Genomic DNA, 19,940 nt, shown 5'->3' with positions numbered 1-19,940 from the left:
AGGCTTCAGAAGCTTGCTTGAGGCAAGGAACAGTCCTTTTCTGATCATCTCACTTTCAGTTCTATTTGGTAAGTAACATTTATCAGGTGTCTGACATCTTCTACATGAAATATTTACAGCTTACTCAGTGTTATGTCAAATTTCATGTTAACTTCAAACTTTTTATTAGTAATGTGCAAATGTTTAAAAATGCTTTAAGACAGCTAGGTACTAAAGCTTCAACAATTTCTGCTCTTTACCAGTGTAATCTACATTATAATCTTCTGAGCTGCGAAGTAGTCTATTCTTCCATATAGTCAACTTGTTAGAAATACAGGCTTTCAGATGGTGTTTGTATCAGATAGTGTATATTATATAAACCACTATAACTGCCTCTTACATGGAGTTGTTTACTTAAACGGCATGTGTTGAGGGGGCTGTATTAGGAAGATGCAACACGCTTTAATAATTTCCGTTGACTACTAAAGAGAAGGAGGAAGCTAGTTATAAAACATTGCTGGACCAGAATGACCCTATAATTTCCTAAGATCATTCTTTATTTCTAATTTAAGATTTTTAAATTTACTTGCCCTCTAAGTCAGGACTGGTTAGCATTCTGGGGCAAAAAAACAAGCTTATCAGTTCACACAGAACCTACTCAGCTGTAGAGAAAGAAACAGAAGGGATGATCCTCTGCCCTTGTGCTCTGTGAATATAGCCAGAGACTGAGGTAATAAATATATTTAAATAAAAATGACAAGGCATTTGTACACATTGTAACAGTATGTAGTGTTACTTCTGCTGTTGCAAGTATCTTAAGTGTTGAAAGCTAAACTCAGGAAATGGAGAAAATGTACATAATATACATTGACCCATTATTCTAAATCGAAAGTCCAACTTTTAGGAGCAGTCTACCTGCAACTACTGAACACCATCAGGTTTGAGACCCTACCAGAATCTCCCATCATACTGTTATCCCCCATCTTTCTGACTTTAGGGCATGCATGAAAACAAAAGCAATCTAGTCCCTAGGGTTGGAGACTGCCCTCTAGACAGTTTTTCATGGCAGAAAATTAGAATACAAGTATACCTCATTTTATTGCATTCTGTTTCATTGTGCTTCAAAGATACTGTCATTTCTACAAATTAAGGGCTTGTGGCCACCCTGCATTGAGTAAGTCTATTGGGGCATTTTCACAACATGGGCTCGCTTTGTGTAAGTGTCACATTTTGGCAATTTTTACAGTATTGCAAATGTTTTTATTCTTGTATCTGTCATGGTGATCAGTGATCTCTGTTACTACTGTAATTGTTTTAGGGTACTGCAAACCATGCCCATATAAGACAGTGAACTTAATTGATAAATCTTGTGTATATTCTAACTGTTCCACCAACAAGCGGTTTCCAATCTCTCCCTCTTCTTGGACCTCCCTATTCCCTGAGATACAACAATATTGAAATTAAGCCAATTAATAACTTAACAGCCTCTAAATGTGCAAGTAAGAGTCACGCCTCTCACTTTAAATCAAAAGCTACAGATAATTAAGCTTAGTTGAAGAAGGCATGCTGAAAGCTCAGGCAGGTCGAAAATCCATGCCTCTTACACCAGTTAGCCAAGTTATGCAAAGGAAGAGTTCTTGAAAGTGTTACTCCAGTGAACATGCAAACAAGAAAGTGAAACAGCCTTATTACTGAGATGGAGAAAGTCTGAGTGGTCTATATACAAGACTAAACCAGCCACAACATTCTATTAAGCCAAAGCCTAATTCTTCTAAGCCAAAGCCTAATTCTTCAATTCTTTGAAGACTGAGAGGTGAAGAAGCTACAGAAGAAAAGTTGGAAGCAAGCAGAGGTTGTTTCATGAAGCTATCTCCATTAACGTCAAAGTGCAAGGGGAAACAGCAGGCAGTTATCCAGATGACCTAGCTAAGATCACTGAAGGTGACTACACTGAACAACTGAGTTTGTGAAGATGAAATGGCCTTCTATTAGAAGATGTCATCTAGGACTTGCGTAGCTAGGGAGAAGTTCAATGCCTGTGAATGTAGCTGGTGCCTTTAAGCTGAAGTCAAGAGTTTACCAGTCCAAAAATCTTAAGGTCCTTAAGAGTTATGTTAAATCTACTCTGCCCATGCTCTAGAAGTGGAGTAACAAAGCCTGGATGACAGCACATCTGTTTATAGCATGGTTTACTGAATATTTAAACTTATGGTTGAGACCTCAAATTTCTTTCCAAATATTACTGCTCAATGACAATGTACCTGGTGACCTAAGAGTTCTGATGGAGATGTACAAGGAGGTTCATGTTGTCTGCATGCCTGCTACCACAACATCTGTGCTGCAGTCCATGGGTCAAGGAGTCACTTTGACTTTTAAGTCTTATTTAAGAAATACATTTCATAAAGCCATAGCTGCCCTAACTAGTGATTCCTCTGATGGGTCTGGCCAAAGTCAACTGAAAACCACCTGGGAAGCATTTATCATTCTAGATGCTGCTAAGAACATTCTGATTCATGGGAGGTGGTCAAAATTTCAACATTAAAAGGAGTCTGGAAGAAGTGGAGTCTGAAGGTAATAGATGAGAAGTTGCTTAAGAATGTGTATAGAAAGTAGTTTCTGGAGACAGTCATTTCCACAGTGAAGGTGCTGTTAAACACCGTTGAAATGACAACAAAGGATTTAGAATATTCTATAAACTTAGTTGATAAAGGAGCATCAGGGTTTGAGATGACAGACTAAATTTTGAAAGAAGTTCTATTGTGGGTAAAATGCTATTAGAAAGTATTACATGTTACAGAGGTACCTTTGTGAAAGGAAGTCAATTGATTTGGAAAACTTCATTGCTGTCTTATTTTAAGGAACTGCCACAGCCACCCCAACCTTCAGCAACCACCTTAGTCAAGACCCTCCACCAGCAAAAAGATTATGACTCACTGAAGGCTCAGATGACTGTTAGCATTTTTTTAGCAATAAAGTATTCTTAAGGTATGTACATTTTTTAGAAATTTAAGACTGTAGTATAAACAAAAGTTTTATAGGCACCGGGAAACCAAAAACTAGATGTGACTCACTCTATTTGCAATACTTGCTTTTTTGATGTGGTCTGAAATCTAACCTGTAATATCTCTGAGGTATGCCTGTATAATGACAGAAGGAATTTGCTGTGGTACCTATGGTACCATTTGCTTCCAAAATTCATGTGATTTCTACCACTCCATTTGAATAGATTAGTATCACAAAACACTAGCCTAGAACAGGCTAGGAAGTAAAACAGTTAAAAATCTATGACTCCCGTGTGTCATACAACTTAAGAAAACAACTTTACAAATGTATGGGCTAATACAGATTTTCTAAAGGAAAAAGCATGTGAGTAATGGGAGAAAGTCTTTTGTAATGGAGGTAGCTTAAGTTTTAATATTTCTCCATAAAACTTTTCATGACTCAATGTTATTTGGATTTAAAGTAGTCATGTAAGTCTCTCTCTCATTCAGTCTTCAATTCCTGTTTTTAGAGCTGCTCAGTGATACTGGGTACTACAGAGTTAATTGCAAGGCCTTACCACATTGGGCTTCAGTTTCCTCATTTATAACATTATGCCATTGGTCTACCTAGATGACCTTAACTCTTACAGTCTTTGACTGTAGGTAGTTGTGGAAGCAAATGTCAAAGCTAAAACTAGTAAAAAGAACTCTGAAGATTCCCTTTAGGGTTATTTGTATAATGAACTCATAAATCTGTAGAAGGTTTTCCGTAAGAAGGGTCAGTCTGCTAACATCAGTCACATTGCCCTTTCTTAATTGGTAGTTTAAGAATTTCAATCTTTAATGTGTAGACTACTTTACTTTCTCATTTTTTTATTTTTTAGCACCAAAAGGAGAAAACATATTGTTACAAGGCTGGTTATAGTGTCTCAATGGACACTGCAAAGAACTACATAAATGAAGTCTGTCTCAAGCAATTCGTATTTGAGTCAGTGGTCAGATGGGGCAGTTGCGCTCAGTGGCAGTCTCTGACTCTGGAAACACTGTGCCTCTCAAATGATCTAGAGCTCATTCTTGGCGTACATGAGGGGCAGTTGTTGTTCTAGTACCAATTTAGCCCATGGCTGTTCAAGCCAATTCGCACTGGGAAAAATACACCCTCATAAGATTTCTATCCATTTGAGTTCATATAGGTTTTAGTAGCTAGAACTAAAAAATTAGAATTTTAAATTATCTCAACAAATTGATACCCAAAAAAAAACTTGCCAAACGTTAACAGTATATATGTTCATTTTTTTGGCTGAGAGATTCAAGTTTGTGCTGTATAGAACACTAACAGTTACTATAAGACCAGGAAAATTTGCAGGAGAAAGGCTATTTTTAAACTTCACAATAATTCTAAAGGAAGCCAAATAATGAAACTTCTAATAAATGCCATAACTTAACTATTACCTCTATTTGTACCTTTCACAAGGGTCTAGGTTCAAAATAAGCTCAAAACACAGCACTCACCACTTCAGCAGCAGCTGAAAGTCAAATGGAAAACTTGTGGTATATTCTTGGGAGGATATACTAGGACCTGACAAGCAACATGTTCCTGGTTGGTAGGTCCACAAAAACTTTAAATATGTAGAATTTTATGGACTGACAAAAAAAAATTACCAATTTAAGTGATCAATATATTAATGGTTTTCAAAGTAGTACCCGATATTTGACGTTCAAGGTTCATGCATGTGTATTTTTAATTCCTTAAACTAGACAGCAAGGTATAAGTCACCATTCTCCTCTAATTTTTGAAATAATCTTAAACTGCGCAATCCAGATTCTCGCTCTCCATTTTTCCACAAAATAATGAGATGATCAGCAGAGCATGTCACTAGTCCGTGATCTTCAAAGTATAGAAACATCTGTAAAGAAAATTAAAACTGATTATAGTGACCCTGAAAAGCAGAGAAGTGGCTAATACCACATTAACATATGTGCGTGTGAGATACATGCCTTAAGACTCCTTTGGATCTGGGTGTAGAACTTCATTTTTCAGTATTGGTAACAGTCACATACAAATAATATCTAATAATCAGAATTTTGTTAATATTGTTCAACTACAGAACAGCTATTTTCATAAAGTACATGAATTCCCATAGTTCTTCCAGATGTTTTCATAATCTGATTTTTCAAGTACTGGTTTTACTTAACCATTACTTATGTATAATGGCTATAGATAAAATGTCTGAATTCTAAATTTCCCAAGATAATCACTGGCTTCAGCTCTCTCTATAAAAGTAGATATACTCAATCCATAGGTATTGAGTGTCAGAACTAGGTTTATGGTTCTTACCCTCAAGAAGATTCTGAAAAGCAAATCATAATTGAAACAATAAAGGTACCAAGGAAAGATTATGTAATCAGGCACTAAATAATGCAGTACAGACTCTGACATGCCACAGAAATTCAGAAAAAGCTTCAAAGTGAGAAAATGCCCCAAGTAAGGGGAAGGGGCTTGTCCAGTGAAGGAATAGGCTGGAAGCTAAGAATAGGAAAATAGTGTTGACAAAAGACAACACGAATACTATGGGTGAAGAGTTGTATCAGAAAGAAGTGAACCAATGAAAAGGATGAGGTCCTCGAAGGAAAGGGTGAAATAAAAGAGAAACAGGGCCGGGTGTGGTGGCTCATGCCTGTAATCTCAGCACTTCGGGAGGCCAAGGTGGGCGGACTGCCTAGGTCAGGCGTTCACGAGACCAGCCTGGACAAACATGGTGAAACCCTGTCTATACTAAAAATTAGCTGGCCATCTGTAATCTCAGCTACTCGGGAGGCCAAGGAAGGAGAATCACTTGAACCCAGGAGGTGAAGGTTGCAGTGAGCGGAGATCACGCCTTTGCACTCCAGCCTGGGCAACAAGAGCAAAACTCCCTCTCGGAAAAAAGAGAACAAGAGTTTTCTCTAAAATGACTTATACATTTCTGAAGAGCACAAGAGAAGACTCAGCTGAGGATGCAGGAGTGAAGGGAGGAAATATGGAAGCAGAATTCCTTGGGAAACTGGAAAACACAAAATTCAATATACAGGTGGAGGGGTTGAGCCAGTAGAGCAAGGATGAAAATATAAAAGAAATGAGGACCAGCCTGGCCAACATGGCGACACCCCATCTCTACTAAAAATACAAAAATTAGCTGGGTGTGGTGGCGGGCACCTGTAATCCCAGCTACTCGGGAGCCTGAGGCAGGAGAATTGCTTAAACCTGGGAGGTGGCGGGTGCGGTGAGCCAAGATTGTGCCACTGCACTCCAGCCTCGGCAAGAGAGAGATACTGTCTCAAAAAAAGAAATGAGGAAATTCAGGTGACACTGCAGAGATAGCCTAGGTTTTATCAGCAAAGCCAGAGATGCTTTTTAAAAATGTTCAGGTCTCAACACTTTCACTCAGGAAAATTCCTAAGAAGCTGACACAGTCTTATATAATGAGAAATGTGCCACATTCAAACACATTTGAATGTGTTTTACATGGGGTTTTCTCCACCATCTAAAAACCGTTTTAATGAGTTCCTACTATTTAAAAATATAAAGTCCAAACTCCTCAGCCTCAAGGACATTCATAATCTGACCCCAAACCACGTTCCCAGGCTTTATCTCCTACTAGTATCTGTTCACAGGAAGCCAGCACTCCAGCCTAGCTAAGGTGCTCTTTGCCACCACATAAATGCTATCTTTGCCCTTCTGTCTACCACAGTCCACGCTTGCCACCCAACCAGAAACACAAAGTTAAAAACTGAGCTACTTGCTAGACGAAAGCGAAGACAACTATGACACTGTACCCAACGTCAAGGAGCTTATGATGACAAGGCTATATACTCATCCTACTAAACTTAAAGTATCAAGTCTCATATCCTCTAACCATTTACAAGATTGAGCAAGAAATGTTTCTTCTGAGTCACTGCTGCTTACTTGGGTCCATCATATGCAGCCTAGGGTCTATACCCCTTCTCTCCACTCAAGAGTAAGATCCATGAGGGCAAGGACTGTATCCATCTCTCTCTGTCAACTCCAGCAGCCAGTGTTTAGCACAGTGCCTGAAATACAGGAAATGCTCACTAACAAGCATGCTGCCGCTGTTCCTCCTAAGCATGAATCCCCTTTCAAATGAAAAGAAATTTGTTCTTCTTTGCCTGTGAAACAGGGAAGAACAATTTAAGAAATTCCTTAGGGCTCTGATTACGCTGTTATCATTACACTGTTATTAGTTCTCACAACTAATCTGTTACCTCAACTGATCTTATTCCTTCACTGTAGGCAATGATGCCTGCAGCAAATATTCATGTATTAGGATTTCTATATATTAGAAGCTTATGCATTTCATAATTTTCAACTAAAATTTTCATATTTGCACAATGAAAATCAAGGCATAGGGTTTCATTAAAGGTAACAAACTATTATCCTTCAAAGGCAGGTGAAAACAGGACTCTGTTCATACATTTGATAAAGGCCCCTGGAATTCGATTCTGTTAAGGCTTTAACTGTATACACATAACCACAACCCTTCACGCATTCTCTGTTGACTGTTGTCTTACGGTCAGCTATCTCCAGCTCATAAATAATGGTGATTAAGCCCATTCTTAAAAGCAGTGCATTCCTTGTTTCCTCAAATCATATCTCTGGAAAGGGAAATCCTAACTGCACATACTATAGCCTATCCCATTCCATGTTCAGATCTACAAAAAAGTATATGCCTTTATGAGACCAACTGAATGAAAAGAGCAATAAAAAGGAAAAGCAGGAGTTGCCTGGACATTCTATGCCTGAAAAGCAATACCTCCACAGATGACGAGTGTCCAATCAAATCTCCAATAAGCTCCAGTGAACATGAAGTAGCATTTTCTTGCTGCTTTTTAACAGGTTGGCTGGCTTGTTTGTTGACTCTTCCAAATCCCCACATGTTAAAAAAACCTAGAAAAAGAATCATTTCCAAAATTACTGTGCTCTATACATACAATAACAACATGAGATCAGAAAAACAGAACATTTAAATGTGAAGAGGTTCCAGACTTATTTTAGTCAAGGGCTAAGTGGACGGTACTGAGCACTGTGCTAGGGTTTTTTGAATATGTTATCTCATCTTTCTTAGCTAACCAGGTCTGTTCTTCATCCCTTTTTATTGCCCCTAGTCACCCATTGGTGAAGGTATATTAACAAAAAGACACTTGGAATAAAACAGGACAGAAACAAAGCTTGAATGGCAATGTCTAACTGTCAAGGGAAAAAAAGGGCAAAACTCAGATCAACAAACAAGGCACGGGGGAATATCTGTATGTCTATGTGCAAAAGCAACACCCCAGGACTTCAGGAAGTTAAAAGAACCAGAAGCAACTAGGTACCAGCATCTGATTTCTTGTGCAAAGGTTGGTAACTAATTTATTCAACCCTTCAGAGTTTTGTTTTTCCAATTAAACACCTGGAAGTCAAGAGCTCATGCAATTATGATGTAAGCACACAAGGAAAAGTGTATTTTTCCATAAACTGAATTCAACATCAACGGTAAAGAACACTTTAGTTTGACATCTGACAGTACAAATTTTGTGTATCAGTCAGAATTAAAGACAATATAAATGAATACTTCATTAGGCCATTTGGTCATTCAGATGACCAGAAAGTAAGTTTTCCCTCAAAACAAAATCTCTATCTTACTTGAAATGAAGTGGCAGTTCTACATTAGGGCAGCATTAAGCTGTAAATCCTAGATCTCAATTACCATATGCTTTCTACAAACATCTGATGCCTATTTGGAGCATTTCTATAGTGGTTTCACATAATCGTCCTTCTCCTGCCTTTCACGTGAGAAAAAAGGACAGAGAAAAAGACTACCTTTTTGAGAGAAGACACACCTGTTGGTACAGGCTCAGCTGCAAGCTGCTGTTTTTCTCTTAACTCCCAAATGCGTACACTGCCATCTTCTGAGCATGAGATTAACTGCCTGTCAGAACAGAAAATCAGTAATACAAAGAGAGCGCACCACTGAGGACCAATGCTAAATTTGCAGTGAAAGAAATCAGTGGAGCCCTCAACTGCTTTTATTCAGCTCTTAGCAGGAACTGACAAAAATCACAATTTAACATGACGTTACAACACAAACTAAAAGCACCTTTTAGGAAAGCCACATGTTATACATTACATTAGCTCAAATGCTATAAATTTATTCTCTTCATTTAAAAAAATGCATTTGGGAAAACTGTGAATTGTACTTCACAATGTCCTAAGCAGCCCCCTTCCCTCCTCTTGCTACTCTCTTCTCTGGGTGCCTCTCACTCCAAAAATATCCTGCATAGAAAATAACGATATTCCTTGTCCATATGTTCGTCCCTAGAAGCTCAGCAGCAAATCTACTCTGAGAGGAAACCACTCTTAGTAGCCTCATATAACAAGGAGACTAGCAGCCATTTGATTCTGGCCATAAACAAACAAAAAGAAGGTAGGTTTATGAGAAATATAAAAATTGGTACACTGTAAGTGGCCCCAAAGTCGTTCTCATTGTTAAATACCAAATTTTAAATCATCTCTTCTTACAATGAAATTCGATGTAATTCATTTGAACCTTTCTTCTTGTAAATTCTGTAATACACTGCCACATACCCTTCTGTAAGAGACAGCCCTCAGGCATTCTCCATTTCCAAAAGAACACAGCAGGTCAAGCCATGAAGCCAGGTAACTTGGCCACTTGAGAAATTACAATGGTAGCCCTGGGAACCGTGACTTGCTTTCATCTATCGCAGAACAGATGGGAACTTGTACCTGTTTGGAAGTTTGGCAATGTGCAGGACATTGGAGTCATGTGCAGTTTTCTGGCAGGCAATCACACGCTTCATTTGAAGGTTATACACGTATAAACCCCTTCCAACTGCAGCAAATACATTCTAGGGGAAGAAGTTCAGAAATGGGCGTAAAACTAGCACTCACCCTTCCTACTGTAATGGATTTCCAGCCCTCATGTGACATTAGAAAGCCACTGTTACCTTCCCCATTCCTAGGCTTTAGCCCAAATTACAGTACTAATCTCTGAAACCCCAAAATGTCAAAGCACTAAGGAAAGCTCCAGGCATTGAGAAGGTAGGACACAACCACTAATAGAGAGAAAGGTCTGCATAGTATATCCCTTCGCGCCACTTTCTTCCTCACTGAAATAGATCTAAAGAAAAGCTATAGCTGGCAGCCTGGCCCTGCAGTGGAAGCTGTTGAGGAATAACCTGAGTTTTCATTTAAATAACACTATATCCTTGGGAAAATTACCTAGCTTCTTCTGCCTGAAAAATGCAAGCAAAATTACTTGCATTCCACATCTTAAGCAATCAGGAGACCTACGAGTGATATGAAAAAGCATGGCTACAGTGGCATTATCATCATGCAATCCTCTGAAGGTTTCACAAAAACATTTTTCCAAATGTACTATTAGAAGAAAATACCTTTTTACTAAAACAACTTTAATCTTTTGAAAGCATTTCCACCAATACTTATCTCACTTCAGCCTCACAATATCTTGTTAAGAAAGGCAAGCATCATTGCCATTTTCCAGATAAGGAAGTTAAAATTAAAGAGATTAAAGTCACACAAGAAATGAGACATGGAGTCAATATTAGAATCAAGGTCGTGTTACTCCAGTCCCTCAGTCCCTTGCTCGTTCCTCGCATGACACAGACTCACATGCAGTAGTAGCCTTTGAAATTTCTGCAAGCACTTGTCCTACAATCATTCATTCTTAAGCAATAGATATCCCCATGAGGTAGGCCTTTCAAATATCCCTACATATTGCCTTCTTGTTTTGACCAGAGATTCTGGGCCCTCCAACCTTTCTCACACAGCCTCCAAGACTACAAACTCAACTCAGACCTATAGTGACTGAACCAAAGCTTGCTGGAATCTTAAATCTGGAATGATCCCCTTGACTCTCAGGATTAGTACTCCACAATCAGCAATGCAGCTGACGTCCAATGCAGGTGCATTAATGAACAGTGCTAGCCAATGTGCTAAAATGGAAAGCCCTATGGATTGTATTCAATGCCAACATCCCCCGAAACTTATTCTACAGACCAGGAAATCTGGGCACAGTTTAAGTAATTTATCCAAGGTCAGGAAGAAAATTATAAATACAATTAGAGAATTCATGAGCTTTGGAGGCATTTACTCAATGGAGGCACTATCCCTGCTATCAATAACTAATGGTCCCTTACAGAAGGAAAGAACTCACAACAAAGAAAAATTAGGGAAAACTATACAATGCTTTATCCAGCATATATAGTAGAAAATAAATATCAATCAAAAAATTTAAAAGAAATACAAAACAAAAAACTTTTAAATATTTTTACAAAAGTGAGAAAAAAACATGTAACACTTAAAATATATAATTTGTAGGGCTACAACTCTAAGTGATCTAGTCTCCATCTTTTCTGAGACCATACTGTTTTTACCATGTATATTTAACTTTTTTCAAAATAAAGTTGGGATACAAAGAAACAATCTTTGAATATATTAGTATTTTTAAGTCCTATTCCTATCCTAATCTCCCGTTTTGTTTTTAAAAGAGTGGTACAAAGAAAAATGGATCATATTCTCCCCCTGCCACAGAACACTACTACTGAAATTTTTAATAAAAATAACAGGCATGCTGTTAGAAAATCTAAACAGTATAGAAAGTCACAAAATAGAGAAAAGCCTCCCCAACTCCTCCTCCTCGAAGGGTACAACTCATAAACATTTCTTGTAATTACATTTAGAACAGTTAATTGCCCTTTAAACACATTTTCTGAGCCCCTGACGCTAAGAGATTTGGTTTTTAGATCAGAGATAAGATTCAGTAGTCCACTGGTACTAATCTGTTACAGCAAAACAGATCTCAAGTGCTTCAAGAGCATCACTCCCAAGCCCTATGGGATGGAAATCAACAATTCTCAATTTATCTTGCCCCAAGATGCCAGCAGACTAAGAGAAACATTCCTAAAATTTTAAATTTCCTTTGCCTCACTAAATGCACCAGATTTTCAAAAGAATTCTTTTTCACTGTTTCTTAAAACAATTTTAAGCGTTAACTTCAAATCCAATGGGATTATTTAATCCAACCCAAAATTTCAATAGTTTTAAAATCTGTGTCCATTTAATCATTTCCTTGCCTTGAGATTAGAAGCAAAGATTAAAATGCTTTTTTTTTTTTTTAAACACAAATCATACAATTTTAGAAAAAAACAGACCATTTTAAAGCACAACCTGAAACCATGATACCCTTTTTATGTCCAACATGGGATTAAATTTTTAAAATCAGAAATTGGGTTTATGTAAAAGGCAAGTTTATAGTGTATAGATTTTTTACCTCTTCATCACATGTGAAATGATGAATAGAAATGTCATTTGATTTTTGACAGAGTTTTATTTCTTGTTGGGTGTCCAGTTGTGGAGATGGGTCCCAGAAATTGCGTTCATAGGCCTGCATGGTCCAGTCCAGCGCATCCCAGATGATCAGCTCTCCGATGTGGGAGCCGGTGACAAAACTCAAATCTAGGCAAAGTTCACAGAGGCCTCATTATCGATCATTTTATCTAGGTAAAGGTAAAACTGAATGGAATGTCTAGTAGTAATGCCTTATAAAACCACAGTAATTAGAACAGTGAGGTGCCTAGGCAAGCCAACAGAAAGATTAATATAAGAATAGGAAGGCCAGAAATAGACTCAAATTATCTTAGTAATTTAGTATGTAACAATGATTGCATTTCATTTCAGTAAAGAAATACTTCATGCTGGAATATCTGGTTACATTTAAGGGGAATAAAAGTAAAAGAACATCATCTTGGATCATCCACCAAAATAAGTTTCAAATAGATTAAAACATGAAAGTTACTTAAAGGATGGAAGAAAATAAAAGTGAATAATTTTATGAGTGTGGAGTGGTAAAGGGCTCTCATGGAAGCAGAGTGGGGTGCCAGGGGAAGAGATCCTAGTAAATAGCTGCTTGGCAAAACAAAAACAAATACCAGGCACAGTGGCTCATGCCTGTAATCCCAGCACTTTGGGAGGACGAGGCAGGTGGATCACCTGAGGTCAGGAGTTCGAGACCAGCCTGGCCAATATGGTGAAACCCCATCTCTACTAAAAATACAAAAATTAGCTGGGCATGGTGGTGTGCGCCTTAGTCCCAGCTACTCGGGAAGCTGAGACAGGAGAACTGCTTGAACCTGGGAGGCGGAGGTTGCAGTGAACTGAGATCGCACCACTGCACTCCAGCCTAGGCAACAGAGCGAGACTCAGTCTAAAAAAAAAACCCCCCCCCCCCCCCCCACACAAATACACTTAAATGACAAAAAGCTGGGAAAAAATTGTAACTAGGATGACAAAACAGGTTTATTATACTTGACACATAAGCAGTTCTTGGAAATTATTAAGAATAAGACAAATACAGCAGAAAAAAAATGGGAAAAGGATCTTAAAAGGCAAAACAAATAAAAATGGTCATTAAACATGTGAAAAGATGTTCAACTCCTTTAATAATCAAAGAAATTAAAAAAAGAGATATCATTTATTTACTTATGAATCAGGAAATATTATAAAACAGGAAAATACCCAATACAGTACTGGCAAAAGCATAAGAAATCAGCACATTCATGTACTGCCTAATACACAGGCTTTTTTTTTCAACGATTAATTTGCTAATATGTATCAAAACCTAAAAAATGTAAATCTCTTGATCCAACAATTCCACTTCTAGGAATTTATCCTGAAGGAAATACATAAATGTACAAGGTTGTTACATACATATATGTACAAATACACAATCTTAAAAATCTGAAGATAACTACACATCGAATTGAGAATTGAATAAATAAGACATCAACAAAATGAAATAGCAATGCTGTTATTAAAAATTAAGTTACAAAAGTATGCTTATCCATATAAGCTTAGATATGGAAATATACTTATGACATATTGTTACAAAACAGTAAACCATATGAACACACATGTACACACATACATATGCCCAGAAAACCACCTAGAAAGATGTGGACTGGTGTTTAATACTGGATAGTGGAAAGATTTTAACTTATATTTTTAATATTTTTCACTATTTTCATATTTTTCTACTATGATTACGTATAACTTGTACCAGTTTTTAAAACCTTTAAAAGTGGATTTTTTCCATTTTACGTATTATATACTTTACACACAACATATTTAATAGAAAATGTACAACTGCTAGACTTATTTCAAATAAATGTAATTTATTTAAATTATTACATATTTAGGGTAAGACAGAAGAGTATAATGCACTTAGTCTAGAAATCCACGTTCTGATTTTGGCTCTGCCTGTTGCTAGCCAGGTGGTCTTTAGGAAGAAGTTTAACCTTTATCTTGGATTCCTCATGCATTAAATGAGATGACTGTAAAAATTGAATAATAAACATGTAGCCATTTAAAAAAGACATCAAATGTTATCTTTGTGCCCCTGGTAGTATTTTGAGCCCCTGGTATTATTCCACATTAACTGTATTAAAATATCCTATTACTTGTTAATTTAGGAATACATAGATGAGTAATTATGATTTAATTATTTCATTTATCAAATAAACCAGCAAGACAGAAATCTCTAATGACCACACGAACAATCTCTTAAGAGATACAGAATTACCAGCAACCCTACATGTAAACATTATTTGTCTTGGCTCCAAGGCCATAATAGGTAATTATTAATATCTAATTTCTATAGCTTATTAACAGACTCTATAGAACTTACTCTGTGGAGAAATCACTTCTCATCTGTGGAGCAAAACGGGCTTCTAGTTTTAGTAGTGGGAAAGTTAAGGCAGTCCTAATCTTCCCAGGACCTTCTTTCCCACTCCTTTCCCTCCTTTTTCCAATTTCATTCAAACTACAAAAGAACCAGAGATGCTAAGGAGTGAAGATTCCCCTTGACTCTCACTCTGCATCTGTACTCATAACACAGAATTAACCTACTGAAACCATGCAGCTGCCTGCTCTGACTTAATCCTCCAAGTGTCTGTGATTCCTCCATGCAGCAGAAACAAAATATTAACGACCAGTTGGAATTTTCCCTAAAAAGAAAATACTGGCATTCAGCTGAGTCAGCTTTTTTTTTTTTTTTTTTTTTTTTCCTTGAGATGGAGTCTCACTCTGTCACCCAGGCTGGAGTGCAGTAACACAATCTTGGCTCCCTGTAACCTCCACCTCCCAAGTTCAAGCAATTCCTGTCTCAGCCTCCTATGTGACATGTGACACCAAACCTGGCTAATTGTTGTATTCTTAGTAGAGACAGGTTTCACCATGTTGGCCAGGCTGGTCTCGAAATTCTGACCTCAAGTGATCCAACCACCTCAGGCTCCCAAAGTGCTGGGATTACAGGCGGGAGTCACCGTGCCTGGCCAATCAGCACATATTTTTAAGCAGTTTACACACGTAAACTAATTCCCAAATAGGTCATTCAAAATGTTTCATTACAAACAACCTCAATGATATATTATTAGTAGATGGATTTTCATCCTGTATCAAAAGCCACTTAGTATGAAAATCTCACCTGTTATCTGTCTATGCATCCCTCACAAGTACTAACACTTCATGATTACCAAAGCATGCTGGCAACATGATACAAGACAAGGAACAAAATAAAGGAGCACCCAGAGCCTTCTGCTTAGAGAGATTAGCAGTTATTTTTGGTCTGTCTTAGAAAACCTTCTGCCTGGGGCATTCCAATCTTTTTAGCAAATCTGGTACTCATTATCCACACTTGCTGGTGTTCTGTCATACAATTTTAAGGTTGCCCTGGGGCCACCCCTCTGAAAATAGACTTGCCCTGTGATGTACAATCCCAAGCAACTGGCCATATCTTTCAGTGGTAGTGGGTGAGGAGAAAGGAGCAGAGCTGCAAGTGAAGCAGGGAATCGTACAACATAAACATTTCAGGATCACTGACATCCACATCACGGCTAACATGCCTATGTACTGCAAGATGAGATTGTCAGCAAATCATTTTCAAATTTTAACAGACTACTTGGTCATGTTTGATTCCTAAATATACTTTTGGCTTATTTATTATCTGTAGTATAATTTTATAGTCATAGAGTTTATAAAGTAAAAAGTACTTTAAAAGTAAAAAATCCAAAAGCTAGAAGATGACAAGAAATAACTAAGATCAGAGAAGAATTGAAAGAGATAGAGACATGAAAAACTCTCCAAAAAAAAAAAAAAAAAAAAAAAAAATCAATGAATCCAGGATCTTATAAAGATGAAAAGAGAGAAGAATCAAGTAGACACAATAAAAAATGATAAAAGGGATATCACCACTGACCCCACAGAAATATAAACTACCGTCAGATAATACTATAAACACCTCTATATAAATAAACTAGAAAATCTAGAAGAAATGAATAAATTCCTGGACAAATACACCCTCCCAAGACTAAACCAGAAGAAGTGGAATCCCTGAATAGACCAATAACAAGTTCTGAAATTGAGGCAGTAATTAATAGTCTACCAACCAAAAAAAGTCCAGGACCAGACGGATTCACAGCTGAATTCTACCAGAGGTACAAAGAGGAGCTGGTACCATTCCTTGCGAAACTATTCCAAACAACTGAAAAGGAGGGACTTCCTAATTCATTTTATGAAGGCAGCATCATCCTAATACCAAAACCCGGAAGAGACACAACAAAAAAAGAAAACTTCAGGCCAGTATCGCTGATGAACATCGATGCAAAAATTCTCAATAAAATACTGGCGAACCAAATCCAGCAGCATATCAAAAAACTTACCCACCACAATCAAGTAGGCTTCATCCCTGGGTTGCAAGGATGGTTCAACATATGCAAATCAATAAACATAATCCATCACATAAACAGAACCAATGACAAAAACCACATGATTATCTCAATAGATGCAGAAAAGGCCTTTGATAACATTTAACATCCCTTCATATTAAAAATTCTCAAAAAACTAGGTACTGATGGAAGGTATCTCAAAATAATTAGAGCTATTTATAAGAAACCCACAGCCAATATCATATGAATGGGCAAAAGCTGGACGCATTCCCTTTAAAACCTGGTACAGGACAAGGATGCCCTCTCTCACCACTCCTATTCAACATAGTATTGTAAGTTCGGGCCAGGGCAATCAGGAAAGAGAAAGAAAGAAAGCGTATTCAAATAGGAAGAGAGAAAGTCAAATTGTCTGTTTTCAGATGACATGATTGTATATTTAGAAAACCCCATTATCTCAGCCCAAAAACTCCTTAAACTGATAACCAACTTCAACAAAGTCTCAGGATACAAAATCCTTGTGCAAAAACCACAAGAATTCCTTTATACCAACAATAGACAAGCAGAGAGCCAAATCATGAATGAACTCCCATTCACAATCACTACAAAGAGAGTAAAGTACCTAGGAATACAGCTAACAAGGGATGTGAAAGAGAACTACAAACCACTGCTCAAGAAAATAAGAGAGGACACAAATAAATGGAAATCCATCCTCATAGATAGGAAGAATCAATATCGTGAAAATGGCCAGACTGCCTAAAGTAATTTATAGATTCAATGCTATTCCCATCAAACTACCACTGACATTAAATTAGAAAAAACTATTTTAAATTTTATATAGAATCAAAGAAGACCCCGTATACCCAAGACAATCCTAAGCAAAAAGAACAAAGCTGGAGACATCACGTTACCTGACTTCAAACTATACTACAAGGCTACAGTAACCAAAACAGCATAGAACTGGTACCAAAACAGACATATAGACCAATGGAGCAGAACAGAGACCTCAGAAATACCACCACACATCTACAGTCATCTGATCTTCAATAAACCTGACAAAAACAAGCAATGGGGAAAGGATCTCCTATTCAGTAAATGGTGCTAAGAAAACTGGCTAGCCATATGCAGAAAACAGACACTGGACCCCCTCCTTACACCTTATACAAAAATTAACTCAAGATGAATTAAAGACTTAAACGTAAGACCTAAAACCATAAAAACCCTATAAGAAAACCTAGGCATACCATTCAGGACATAGGCATGGGCAAAGACTTCATGACAAAGATGCCAAAAGCAATTGCAACAAAAGCCAAAGCAAACAAATGGGATCTAATTAAACTAAAGAGCTTCTGCACAGCAAAAGAAACTACCATCAGAGTGAAAAGGCAATCTACAAAATGGGAGAAAATTTTTGCAATCTACCCAACAAAGGGCTAATATCCAGAATTTATAAGGAACTTAAATTTACAAGAAAAAAACAACCCCATCAAAAAGTGGGCAAAGGATATGAACAGGCACTTCTCAAGACATTTATGTGGCCAAAAAACATACGAAAAAAAGCTCAACATCACTGATCATTAGAGAAATGCAAATCAAAATCACAAGATACCATCTCACCCCAGTCAGAATGGCAATTAATTAAAAAGTCAGGAAACCACAGATGTTGACGAGGCTGTGGAGAATAGGAAGAATACTTTTACACTTTTGGTGGGAGTATAAATTAGTTCAACCATTGTGGAAGACAGTATGGTGATTCCTCAAGGATCTAGAACCAGAAATACCACTTGACCCAGCAATCCCATTACTGGGTATATACCCAAAGGACTATACATCATTCTACTATAAAGACATATGCACATGTATGTTTACTGCAGCACTATTTACAACAGCAAAGATATGGAACCAACCCAAATGCCCATCAATGACAGACTAGATAATGTGGCACATACACACCATGGAATACTATGCAGCCATAAAAAGGAGTAAGATCATGTCCTTAGCAGGCACATGGTCATGAAGCTGGAAGCCATCATCCTCAGCAAACTAACACAAGAACAGAAAATCAAATGCCGCATATTCTCACTCTAAGTGGAAATTGAACAATGAGAACATATGGACACAGAGAGGGGAACAACACACACCAGCACCTCTTGGGGGAAAGGGGAGGAAACTGAGAGGACAGGTTGATAGGGGCAGCAAACCACCATGGCACAAGTATACCTATGTAACAAACCTGCACATTCTGCACATGTATCCCATTATTTTTAGAAGAAATTTTTTTAAAAGATCATTTAAAAGGCAGTAAAAAGTATATGATGCTTTCTGTAACTTTCATTAACAATTTTTTCTTTAGTTTTCCCTTTTTTCCCCTTACGGATTTGGCAAAGGAATACTTGAAGAAAGTTTTCAGAAACTGCTGTAAGTTCCTCTGTGTCTCACATGGCAAAAGAAGTGCCATGAGGTTCAGGCTATCTAGTACCATCCCATCATCTTCATTTCAGTAACCATGCTGGCTGAATAGTACCAGTGCTTCGCTGCTAAAACAAAGTAACTACGCGTGACCAGTGTAATGGGCCAAATACTGCTGGGCTTTTTCTCAGCAGCCCTGGGAACTTGAGACTTAAGACTCAGTGTCACCAATGAGGCTTCAGAGGGCTTCCCAAGTAAGAACTTGCCTTTTGTGCTATGTCTCCATCCACGGCTAGAGAAAAAGAGCCCCCAGAGAACATTAAAGGGACACCAGCAACCATTGTTCTATCACCACAGACAATCTAGTCCTTAGAAAGACCTGCAGCTGGGTTTTACAGTAAGATGGCTATTAGGGAGGAAGATTTTGGAGCTGGGAGGGACATTCTTACTAATGTATCTGAACACATGACTGAATGGACACAAATGGAGACTAGGCTTGGTAATCTCTGTGCCCCTCGCTCCCCTTTGTCTCACACTTACACAAAATACTGCTTAAAAACAAAGCCAGCTGGGCTCGGTGGCTCATGCCTGTAATCCCAGCACTTTGGGAGGCTGAGGCAGGCGGATCATGAGGTGAGGAGTTCGAGACCAGCCTGGCCAATATGGTGAAACCCTGTCTCCACCAAAAACACAAAAATTAGCCAGGCGTGGTGGCATGCGCCTGTAGTCCCAGCTACTTGGGACGCTAAGACAGAAGAATTGCTTGAACCTGGG

At 37.9% G+C, this 19,940-nt stretch overlaps 1 protein-coding gene across 5 annotated transcripts in view; it reads right to left on the bottom strand.

Moving 5' to 3' along the window:
• Nucleotides 1-3,375: 3,375 nt before the first annotated feature.
• Nucleotides 3,376-19,940, bottom strand: part of WDR41 (WD repeat domain 41) — a 50,752-nt gene continuing 34,187 nt past the window's right edge. For 2 of the 5 annotated variants that reach the window (XM_010356674.2, XM_010356676.2), the window contains 5 exons: nt 12,311-12,495; nt 9,745-9,866; nt 8,841-8,929; nt 7,772-7,905; nt 3,376-4,867 (listed from right to left, as the gene is read on the bottom strand). In XM_010356674.2, the coding sequence (XP_010354976.2) occupies nt 4,715-4,867; nt 7,772-7,905; nt 8,841-8,929; nt 9,745-9,866; nt 12,311-12,495 (683 nt within the window). In that variant the 3' untranslated portion in view covers nt 3,376-4,714. Of the gene's footprint in view, nt 4,868-6,906; nt 7,032-7,771; nt 7,906-8,820; nt 8,930-9,744; nt 9,867-12,310; nt 12,496-19,940 lie in introns of all 5 variants that reach the window. The other 3 variants (XR_747204.2, XR_747203.2, XM_010356675.2) reach the window with 3 other exon arrangements.

Source organism: Rhinopithecus roxellana, chromosome 3 (assembly GCF_007565055.1).
Source record: "Rhinopithecus roxellana isolate Shanxi Qingling chromosome 3, ASM756505v1, whole genome shotgun sequence".
In the NCBI taxonomy this organism is placed as follows: Eukaryota; Metazoa; Chordata; class Mammalia; order Primates; family Cercopithecidae; genus Rhinopithecus; species Rhinopithecus roxellana.
This window is presented reverse-complemented; position numbering and strand designations above follow the sequence as displayed.